General features: G+C 53.8%; 2 protein-coding genes across 3 annotated transcripts in view; one reads left to right on the top strand and one right to left on the bottom strand.

Annotated features, from left to right (window-relative positions):
* The first annotated feature begins 56 nt into the window (after positions 1-56).
* On the top strand, positions 57-7,216 carry INKA1 (inka box actin regulator 1). The gene is made up of 2 exons (XM_090022319.1): positions 57-215; positions 6,164-7,216. Exons 1-2 carry the CDS (start codon positions 165-167, stop codon positions 7,109-7,111), a joined length of 999 nt encoding a protein of 332 aa, XP_089878445.1. The 5' UTR covers positions 57-164; the 3' UTR covers positions 7,112-7,216.
* Positions 7,217-8,431: 1,215 nt separating this feature from the next.
* UBA7 (ubiquitin like modifier activating enzyme 7) overlaps positions 8,432-10,573 on the bottom strand; it is a 43,704-nt gene continuing 41,562 nt past the window's right edge. For both annotated transcript variants that reach the window (XM_090022302.1, XM_090022303.1), the window contains exons 24-25: positions 10,281-10,381; positions 8,432-8,747 (exon numbers count right to left, since the gene is read on the bottom strand). In XM_090022302.1, coding sequence (XP_089878428.1) covers positions 8,606-8,747; positions 10,281-10,381 — 243 coding nt within the window. In that variant the 3' untranslated portion in view covers positions 8,432-8,605. The remainder of the gene's footprint in view (positions 8,748-10,280; positions 10,382-10,573) is intronic.

The following is a 10,573-nucleotide window of genomic DNA, read 5'->3' as shown; positions in this document are numbered from 1 at the left end:
GCGGGGGGCGGGGGCGGGGAAGCGCCGGGCCCATTGGCTGCCGCCGGGCGGGGGCGGCCTTGGCCGAGGCAGGCCGTACGCTGGGACGCGCCCGGGCACGGGCTGGGCTGGGCTGGGCTGGGCTGACGGAGCGGCCGGGACCCTCCGTGCGGGGCGGCCCTGCCATGCACCGCGCCCGTCTGGACGTCTGCGCCGGCCACCTCCGCTCCGAAGCGGTGAGTGCGGGCCGGCGGGGCTGCGCGGCGGGACAGGGGGCCGTCCCGCGCCTCGCCTCGGCCGGCGGTGCCCCCGGGCGGGCGCGGGGTGGCACCGGGGTCCCGGCCCGTCGCGCTCAGGCCGGGCTCCTCGTCGCTGCGGGCCGGACCCGGGCGGGAGCGCAGGGAAGTGGAGCCGAGTGCGCTCCGGCTCGCGCCGGGCGGGCGGGCTGGGGACACCGGGGAGCCGGCGTGGGCTCCGGCACTCGGGGCCGGGCTGAGCACTGGGGAGGCAGGCTGGCACGGACCGTTTCCCACCCGCTTCGCCCCGGGGCTGTCTCTAGCCGAGCGGCGGAGCCAAGTGCCGGCCTTCCCGGGGTGCTGGCGGGTCGAGGCTGTAGCAGGAGCCACCTCGTGGCAGCACTGCCAGCGCCTGCCCTCCCGCTTCCCTGGGTGACTCTGAGAGCACTGGGTGGGGGTGCGGGGCTGCTGCTCGGGCCCCACGGTCCCGGGGGGCTTCACCACTCAGATCAGCCTCGCCTTTAGCACAGCGGGAGGTTGACATTGGCCCTAGTCTCTTAGTACTGACCCTGTGGGGCTGCAGTCACTGGGCTTGTCCTGCCTGGCCCTGGGACTGGCTGGCAGAGACAGTAAGGTCAAGCCCCCTCTTCTCCTTTGGGGCTCCACTTCCAGACAAGGGTCTCAGGGGTCCTAGAGTCGGGTTACTTCTGAAAATCTTGGGTTTGGGGCACATGTGACGCACTAGGCAGCATCAGTACAGCCTCCATCCAAGCATGTCCCTGACTTGCACGTGCACACCCCCACACATGCAGACCCCCCACCACACGTGCACATAAATGCACACACGCATGCACACACATGCACACAGAGACTCCCCCACTATGGAGACATACATGTACATATACAGAGTGCCCACTACACACATCCAAGCACATGACAGCATGATTCTCTTTCACACACTGTGGCTCTGTGTAGTTAGTGTCTTGGGAAGGCCAGTGGGCTGTGATGGATCATCTCTCCCCTTCCTGATGCTTCAGAAAGAAGTGCTTTGCAGGAATTTTTACACTGGATTTCAAGATGGTTTGAAATAGAATGTTGCTGAGTGACATCATAATGACATCAGACCTGGGGACTCAGTGAGGCCAAAGATGCTACTGATATCAGAGTTGGGTGAGACTAGAACTTGGGAAGGCAGTTATCATAGAGACGGTACTAGTTAATTCTGACACCCTAATGCCCTAGACTATTGTATTTTGACAAGGCGGGCACTGGGAAAAAGTGATTCCTGAGGATGAGATCTTTTGGCCCCAATGTCACCCAGTCTGCTCCTGCTATTTCCCCTCACTTGAGTTCTGGGAATTGCCTGACTAAGGCTATAGGCATAAGAAATGTTCCCAGGAGCTTTTGATCAGACCCTTCACCATTTCAAAACCAGGTATTGGGGTCTCAGGATTGTGTTGTTATTGGGGAGCACTGATCTCCTGCAAGCTGACACCTGGGTGAACTTACCACGTTTGAGAAGCTCTGATCTTTGAGCTCTGAGGCCCTTGGCAGTTGTTTCCGTTTCTAGTGTTTTACAATAGTGGGGGCCAACCTTTTTGGCAGGCGTGCCACAAATGAGCTCCACAGCCACCCCAAGTGCCACTTCCATCCCTTTCCCTTCCCTGATCTACTGCTCAGCTTTCTGCTCCCTGCCCTGCATTTCTTGACCAAGCTGCTTTCTGCTCCCTGTCCTGTCTGCCACTCTGTTGCTTGTCCCATCCCCAGTCTGCTGTACGCCACATAAAGAGGCTGCTCATGCCAACTGTGGCACCTGTGCCATAGGTTGGCTACGTCTGGTTTACATCTCAAGTCTTCTGGTGTTACTGGAGGCAGGACACTGGCCCAGGCCTACTTTGGCCTGTAGTTTATTTTCTGAATCCTGAGCTTCTGCTCCCAATATGCTGTGCTGTGCCTCTTCCTGTTGTGTTGGGTGTGCAATGCCTGGGTGGTACTGTAACCAGAACAGCAGTGCTGGGGCCTGGGGTGATGATATCTTGGGGCAAAGTTGGGCGCTTAGGGAATGGCTGAGGGATTGGGGTCCAAAGCTGTGCTCCTCCGAATGCTCCATTTTTCCTTTTGTCTCCTGAAGCTATTAAAAGTTTGGACTTTTGTTGGGATTTTCTGGGTCATGTGGCCCAACTGGTGGCTCAGGGTGGTTCATGGAGATAGAAGCCTCTGGGGAGGTGCACCTCTGCAGTGACATCATCACCTGTACTGGGTGCAGTGCTAGTGGGAGCGGATCCCACTCGCATCAGGCCAGCAGCATCCAGCAAAGTACAGGATAGCTCCCCTAGGATGGGCATGGCTTACTGAGTTTCCTAGCCGTCTGACCTTCTTGGTGCAGGCTTGGGGGTTGGGGCATGGGATTATGGCTGTTTGGCCCCTGTTCAGGTTTCAGCTGATGGGGAAACAAGCACAAAGTGGTTTCTTTGAACTGGACCAAAATGGTGGTATGGATTTTTATCTGCACAGTATTTTTAAAATTTCAATCTTTTGAACTGACTCAGGCTGTGAACATTTTCATAAACATTTTGCAGGATGCAAAAAGCATTTCTCACCCAGGTGTAAACATGGGCTTTTCTTATCACAGCAAAGAAAAAAGGATCCTTTGTGGGTCCCAGCATTAGGCCTTTCTGTCCCAACAACTTCAGGTCTCCCTAGTACCAGCTTGTGCTTGAGCAGAAATAAACCTGATTGTGAAGTATAAATCCAGGTGCCTGGGAGAGCTGCCTGGGTGGGGCATGATGGCTTGCAGGGATTGTAAGTGTGTGGGGGTGGATGAAAGCATGAATAGCCCCACCCCACAGCCCAGAGGAAGAGCTGCAATCCAAAGGTGCTGGGGTGGGCGTCAGGCTGAGTGAGCTCTGTGTTGGGAAGACCAAAACACTGAGGCTTCATATTCTTATTTAATGAGTGGCAGGCTATGCGTAGCCTTCCTTGGTGAGGCTTGTGACATCTGGTTCCCTCACATCAAGCCACATCCCTACTCCAGTCACGTCCTGAAGTACCTTCTCAAATCACATCTGTAAATATTTGGGGCTGATGTGGACTTAGCATATTACAGATGTGTGTAGGAGAGGGCTCAGAGAGTACAGAGAAATGTGAGGGAAGATTTGAGTTCCCTTTTTGACAGAACCTATGCTAGAACAGCTCAAAATGCAAAATGTCTTGTCGCAGACTGGGCCTCCTGGGATTACTCCTCAACTGTGTCTGGGAACATTGTCTAGTGCTGAGAGCATGAACAGGAAGCCAGGGCTTCTGGACTCAATCTCCAGCTCTGCCAGACTCCCTCCATGACCTTAGTCAGCCTCAGCCCTGGACCCATCTTATGCTGAGCCCTTGTCTGAGAATGCAGGGCATGACATGGGCTGTGGGCTTTGGGAGCCCCAGTGGGAGAGCCCCTTTCACTTCATCAGTGAGTAGAATTGTCTTTGTGGGAAGCAGTGCCAGGGTTGTACTGAACCTTGCCGGGCAATTGGGGTGGGTGGTACATTTTCTTTCTGCCCTACCTAGCATAATGTCTGTGTAAGCAGCTGCATGTTGTGGTGCTCAGCTCAATTGTGTCCCAAAGCAGGATGGGTCCCCCTGTGGGCTCTGCTTTACACTCCTCTGGGCACTGTGCGGCTGCCCCCATTACCTTTCTTCTAAGAATTGTGAGTACCCTGAGCCCTGTGCATTGCCTAGGACTGCTTGCAGGAAATGCTCGGCTTCTAGGAAGTTGTCCTTCATCATGTTTCAGCCTGCCTGTGTGGCCTTTTGCCCCACTGGGAATTTCCAGCTTTCTGCCTTAAATTGTGGGCATCAATTGGAGCTCAGCTTTGTACATGACAGTTGGGGTCCCATACAGGGCAGTAGCTGGGAACTTCCTGTAGGTCCAGGCTGGCCAGTTTCAAGGCTCTCCTATCCCCCATACCCTCCAGTGCTTGGTGCTCCAGGGCACCCTGCCTTTCTGGCCTCCTATTGGGCCAAGGTGGTGTCCCACCCAAATGTGTCAGTCCCTGGCAGGCTGGGACTTGGGCTGTAGCTGCAGACGGGTGGGGCGGCTATTTGCTCACCCTGACATGCTGCTACATGCTGGCCAGGCCCTGTGCAGGAGTGGCAAGGAAGTGCTGCCTCAGGGCTGGGTGCATGGGGGACAGCCAGGGCCTGTATATGCAGCTCCTCATTCAGATAGACTGCACTAACTTATTTTTGTACTAGATTCTGGCAGGGGAAGCAGCGTGACCACGTAGGCAAGCTCCCCAGGGTAATTGTCTCTGATATGTCCTCCATAGGAGGTCTATATTGAGCAGATTCTTTTTGGTATTGGGTGGTGGAACCAGAGCGTGCTCCATCCACTCCATGCATTGACCTGGTATTGCAGTGCTTCCAGGACCGGTGCAAAAAAACAGAAAAAAAAAAAAATCTCCTCACAGCTCCGCACACAACCTAAGCAGCTGCTGTTGGCCCACTGGCACCACAGTGTGGTTACCTTGGCTGAGCTAGCCAAGGCCCTGTAATCCTGCAGGATAGCCACACTGAGCATTGCTGAGAGGGAACATGTGGATCCCTAGATGGAAGAGGCCTGGCATGCCTCCCTGTCCAGGGCAAGTCCCTGCTTGGATGTCAGGGTAATGCTGAGCAGTGTGGAGATCAGGGAGGGACAGTGGGATGTGTCAGAGATTCAAATGAGAAGTGCAAAGTCCTGCACTTAAGACAGAACAATCCCATATCCTGCTACAGGCTTGGGACCAACTGGCTAAGCAGCAGCTCTGCGGAAAAGGACCTGGGGGTTACAGTGGACAGTAAACTGGATACAAGTCAGCTGTGTGCCCTTGTTGCCAGTCTAACAGCATACTGGGTTGCACTAGTAGAAGCATTGCCAGTAGATGGAAGGAACTAATTATTTCCCTCTATTCAGTGCAAGTGAGGCCACATCTGAAGTACCAGTTTTGGGCCCCCCACTGTAGAAAGGATGTGGACAAATTGGAGAGTCCAGCGGAGGGTAATGAAAATGGCTAGAGGGCTTGAGTACATGACTTATGAGAGGCTGAGGAAACTGGGTTTATTTAGTCTGCAGAAGAGAAGACTGAGTAGGGATTTGATAGCAGCCTTTAACTACCTTGAAGGGTGGTTCCCAAGAGGATGCAGTTAAGCTATTCTCAGTGATGGCAGATGACAGAACAAGCAGGAATGGTCTCAAGTTGGAGCAAGGGAGGTTTAGGTTGGATATTAGAAATAACTTGCACCAGGAGGGTGGTGAGGCACTGGAACTGGTTACCTAGAGAGGTGGTGAAATCTCCATTCTTGGAGGTTTTTAAGGCCCAGCTCAACAAACTCCTGGCTGGAATGATGTAGTTGGGGATGGTATTTCTTTGAGACTAGATGACCTCCTGCGGCCCCTTCCAACCCTAATTTTCTATGGTTCTATTATTCTGTGATTTCTATCTGTGCCAGGGCAGAGTGTTGATTCTCACGTGGGAGGCGGAGAAAGGGGGGCAAGCAAAGTGTAAAGGAGCAAAAGTTGCAGGGAAGTGGTTGCCACTGCCAGTAGATGAACACTGTGATGTTCTCTGATCATGTCCAAGAGGCCCACAGGAGCAGGATAGGGCTGACACTGAACTTGTGCATGGATGACAAGGCCCCAAGGTCTGTCTTTTTTTCTTTGTTCCACTTTGGCTCAGCAGTGACAAAGCTGCTGCTGGTGGGGTATCAAGCTGCTGCTGGACACATGAGGAGGGTGCAGAGGGTATGTAACAGGTGCTGTCAGGGACAGGAGGGGTGATGTCAGGGGGCAGAAGAATACTTCCAGGACAGCTGATACCTGAGGTGGGGAAGGTGATGTGTTCTCAGAGACAGGAGGGCACTGATGGGGTGTGTGACATTTCCACAGCTGGGGTAACTAACATGCCTCTTTCTTCTCACAGCTGTGCATGAAAGAAGCAGGGGACACACTGCGGGAGCAGATGCAGTGCATGATGCAGACTCTTCATAACCTTAAACGCATGCAAGACCAGGCCCCACAACCAGAGCCTATGGAGCCAGTATCTATTCCTGCCAAGCCTTGCCAGCAGCAGCGTACTGGAATTCGGGCATCAGACACCTTTGAGGTGGACTCAGCCTGCTGTTTGGAGCTGGCTGGTGAGGAGGAGGAGCGGGCACTACCTGCCTTGTCCCCACCTGCCAGTGAAAGGAGCCTGGAGTTTGACTCGGGTTATTCAGAGGTGTCAGAGGGCACGTGGCATGAGGAGGAGAGACCAGTGCTGCTCAGGAACCCTCTGCCCCCATGTCAGCGGGCACACCGGCTCTCTGCAGGCAACTTCCTCTGTAGCAGCCCCAGCCAGGCCCCCAGTAGAAGGGTCCGGCCCAAATCCACGTCTGATGCCTGCCTAGAGCAGTGGCGGGTTCTGGAACCAGCAGATGCACAGGACTGGACTGTGGCCCTGCTATCGCAGAGCCGTAACCGGCAGCCATTAGTGCTGGGGGACAACTGCTTTGCTGATCTGGTGGAGAACTGGATGGACCTGCCTGAAGTGGGTACCGAGAGCTGCCGATTGCAGCCTCCAGAGCCCCCACGCTGGCTAGGAAAGTCCCACGGCTTTCTGCTTAGCCTCTCGGGCAATGTGCGACGCAAGCTAGCCAGTATCTCGCGTCCCAAAAGCCATGAAGCCCCACGGCCTAGTGGACGTGACCCCTCCAGCACCAAGAGGTTTTCCTGCCCCCTTGGTTTTGGCGGGCGGCCCAAGGGGCCCTACCTCCATCAGTCCCACAACAACATTGCCCAGCTGGCCACAGACTTCAACTGCTTCGCTGCCCTCATGAACAGCCGGAGCCGGCAGCCCATCATCTGCAATGACATCATTGGCTACATCTGAGCCCAGCCCAGCTCCTGCTCCACCTCCCCTACCTTGCATTCTTCTAACCAAAGCCTAATTTTTTTTTTTAACACAGTCTGTAAATAAAACCTTTTTTTAATGACAAAGTTGAAGCTGAAGTTCGTAGCTGGAGGTGATGTGGTGCTAGCACTGGCCACAAGGGGCTTGTGTTCTGCTTCCCTGCAGGTGTGGAAACTGTGCTGGGCAAGAAGGTTTGGTGCCAAGTTCTCCTGCAGGCATGGGACCAGCTTCCTCCCATCGACACTACAACAGTTTGTGCTGAGCTTAATTTATACTGCTGCTGCACATGCTGTGTAGTGGGAGGGACCCAGAAGCACATGCTACCCATAGGCATGATTTGCACACAAACACACACGTACAAAATATGTATACACCCCTGCCCCCCATGCACACGGACTTTCTGAAACAGCATTATTCCCATATGCACACACATTCGCCATAACATCATCTGTATGTCTGAGTGTTAGAAGTGTAGGTGGCTAGTCCACACCTCACAAGGCAGTGCAGACTGACATTGTGCTTGCTGACACTCCTGCTGATTGTAGTGGCATGATCAACTGCCACTGCTGTCATGGCTATTTTCTGCACCCCCTAGCAAAGGTGGCTACTTCCCTGTTGCCCCTCCTCAGTTACACTACTGCTGAACATGTGCACGCAGACACACAGCCCATACAGATATACATGCATCCACTAACAGAATGCCTCCACACACGCACACACACACACACACACACACACACAACTAGGTCTGATGTATCACTGTGCACTTACAAGATGTATATACATACACTCCCACAGACATATGCATGTGGACACATGTTCCTACCTACATGTACCCATGTAACGATGCACATATACACATGAAACTATTTGGTTGCCCAGAGCAGTTCATTATGGGAGTGGACCCTGTCCTATGAAATGCCACTAGCTGTAAGTTTGTGACACCGCCAGAGCTTTTCAGCAGCTATATTTTTGGCTACACCCAGCCCCCATGGCCAAGACTGCTTGTGTAGGGCAAACTTTTGGAGGTTCCTTTCCCCATATACTGAGATTCTACACTTCCTCCCTGCCTGCCCCTTCTACTCTACACCACAGTTAGACAGGGTCAGCCATCAATGCCTAGAGTAGGCCCTAACCTTTTGGAAAGGATTGGACAGGGCACTCAGAGGGCATAGACAATTCAAGGCATGCTGTTGAGCTGCACAAAGGGCTTCGTGGGCTTAGCAGAGTCTGAGTTCTGACATGGGCAGGCTCCCAACAGCAGCAATCATCACAGGTTTTATTAAGCATTTCTCCTGATGAGGGTGGCATCAGTGCTTTATTACCTATGCAGAAGTGTCCTACGCAAGCCCAGCCATGAAAAGCTGCATAGATACAGAAGAGAGGCTGCCTTGTGTTCTCTGTTCATTTGGCTCCCAGCTGACATAGGAGTTGAAGGAGGAGTGCACTGTACCTACATGAGGCAGACTCCAGTTACGGAGCTCGGCAGAGCTGGAAGTGGATGGGGGGTAAGGTGGTGTCGTCGTCCTCATCTTCACAGATGACTTGCAGCACCAGGACAGGAGGTAGCTGCTGTACTGCATTATTGGCATCACCTCTTACAAGCTGGGTCAGTCTAGTGCAAGGGAAGAAAAAGGGTTAGCATGCCAAGGACAAGGTGAAACTCCAGCCTGGAGGGTGCTGTTCAGTGCACACACTGGCATGGACAGGGCATGCCCCATCCAACCAACTCAACCAGTAGAGCTGGGGCATTAGCTGAAAGACATCAAGCTGTCCCTGGGAATGGTCCCAGCTGCCTTAGCCAAGGACCAGAACTGAGTGCAAAGGACAACTCACTCAAATGCTCTTCCTTGCCTCAGTTTCCCCAGGAACACTGGTTCCCCAGGTACTGCAAAGTATGATCTATACTTGGGGAGGGGAGGGGGCAGAAAGTGGGGGTGTGATCTGGGTTCCTGAGCTTGCCATGGAGAAGTCTGTACAGCTTTGAGGTTCAGTGTCCCCATGGCATGCTCAGGGAGTCTGTAACTGCCCCCTCTGGGTTCCCCTTCTGTCTTGGTATATTTAAGGCATTAAGGCTGGCATGCTGTGCATGGTGGCACTAGGGTGCAGCAGTCACAGGGACTCCAACACCTGAAATTGTCTAACAGGGCTCAACAGCCACAGTATCCACATTCTGACATCATAATGTGGTGTCAATGCCATCCTGGCCACAGCCCAGACTGTCAGCAGAGGACTAGGTCACTGCTTAGCACTGGATGGCTGAGCAGGTAGCCTGCAGAGGCCTGTCCTGAGCTTCTTTCTGGGAAAGCCAGCAGAGCTGGGCTGGGGCCCCAGCTCCAGGCACAGGAAGGATTGACAGCAGGATGTTTATCCTGCAGGGCAGGCAGGCCAGGGCGAGGCTTTGCAGCTGCTAGGATGAGCTTGGCAGCTGGAGCAGCTCAGCCTGGATGGGAGGGGCGCAGGCCATCTCTTCATGGCCTCTTTTGGTGTACATCCACATATACACTGGGCCCAAGAGCTCTGGGGAGCCAGGGAAGGGAATGTAGATGAACATCTGGGTTAAGGAGGAAGAGCCCTGGTGAGCTGTACAAGAAGGGGGCAACTGGAGCTGGAGTCGGAGTCAATTGCTTCAACAAAAGTGGTTGTGCAAGCTGGGGAAGCTGGACACACAAGGGTGGGCATGGTCCCAGGGTGGGGAGGGATGTCACAGTCTGGGTCCCACCATGCCCGCCCTCCCTAGTGTAACAGTGCTGGCAGCCCCTCTAAGCATTTCCATTATCATGGGGAGGGGTTTGGCACAGGTGCTACAAACAGCATGGACCTCTCAGCCCCCTCACCTCCTACTGGCACTACAATGACACAGACAGATTGACAAGGCAGCTCCAGTAACAGCTGCACAGCCAGAGGACCAGTGAGTGGGGCACATTTTGTAAGTATGGGCTGAGAATGCCACCCATTCTTGTGGAGCACAATCCCTTCCACCTTTACCCTGAATTCTGATCTGCAGTCCCTACTGTCCCCGTATCCAGCTCCTGTCATATACACAGCTCTGCCAGTGTCCCTCAATCCTGACACACAACCCTAGCCCTTCTAGATGCATAGAAAGGTACAAATCCTAGAGTCTAGATGGGCTGAGCACACAGCCTACCTCTGGATGAGTTGCTTCTCTTTTTTCTGCTTGCTCCAGAGACTGTGGTAGAGGGTGGCCTGCTCGTGAAGCAGCATGCTCACTGCCAAACCATGAACACTCTGCAAGACAAGAGTGAGCAGATAAGCTTGTCCTGGGAGCAGGGGCTTTCAGTCACTCACTTTCACTTTTCATGAATCAAAAGAACAAAGCAGAAAGTGGGATAGGAACAGTGTGAACTGAGCATCTACCCGTTGCAGGGTGGTCCCACTTGGGAAGGCAATGGTATTGCTCACCAGCCCCTGAAAAATGGT

The sequence above is a fragment of the Crocodylus siamensis genome, chromosome 11 (genome assembly GCF_052110815.1).
Source record: "Crocodylus siamensis isolate JL-2025a chromosome 11, ASM5211081v1, whole genome shotgun sequence".
Taxonomy (NCBI): Eukaryota; Metazoa; Chordata; order Crocodylia; family Crocodylidae; genus Crocodylus; species Crocodylus siamensis.
Note: the sequence above shows the minus strand (reverse complement) of the source record. Positions and strands in the feature narration are given on the sequence as shown.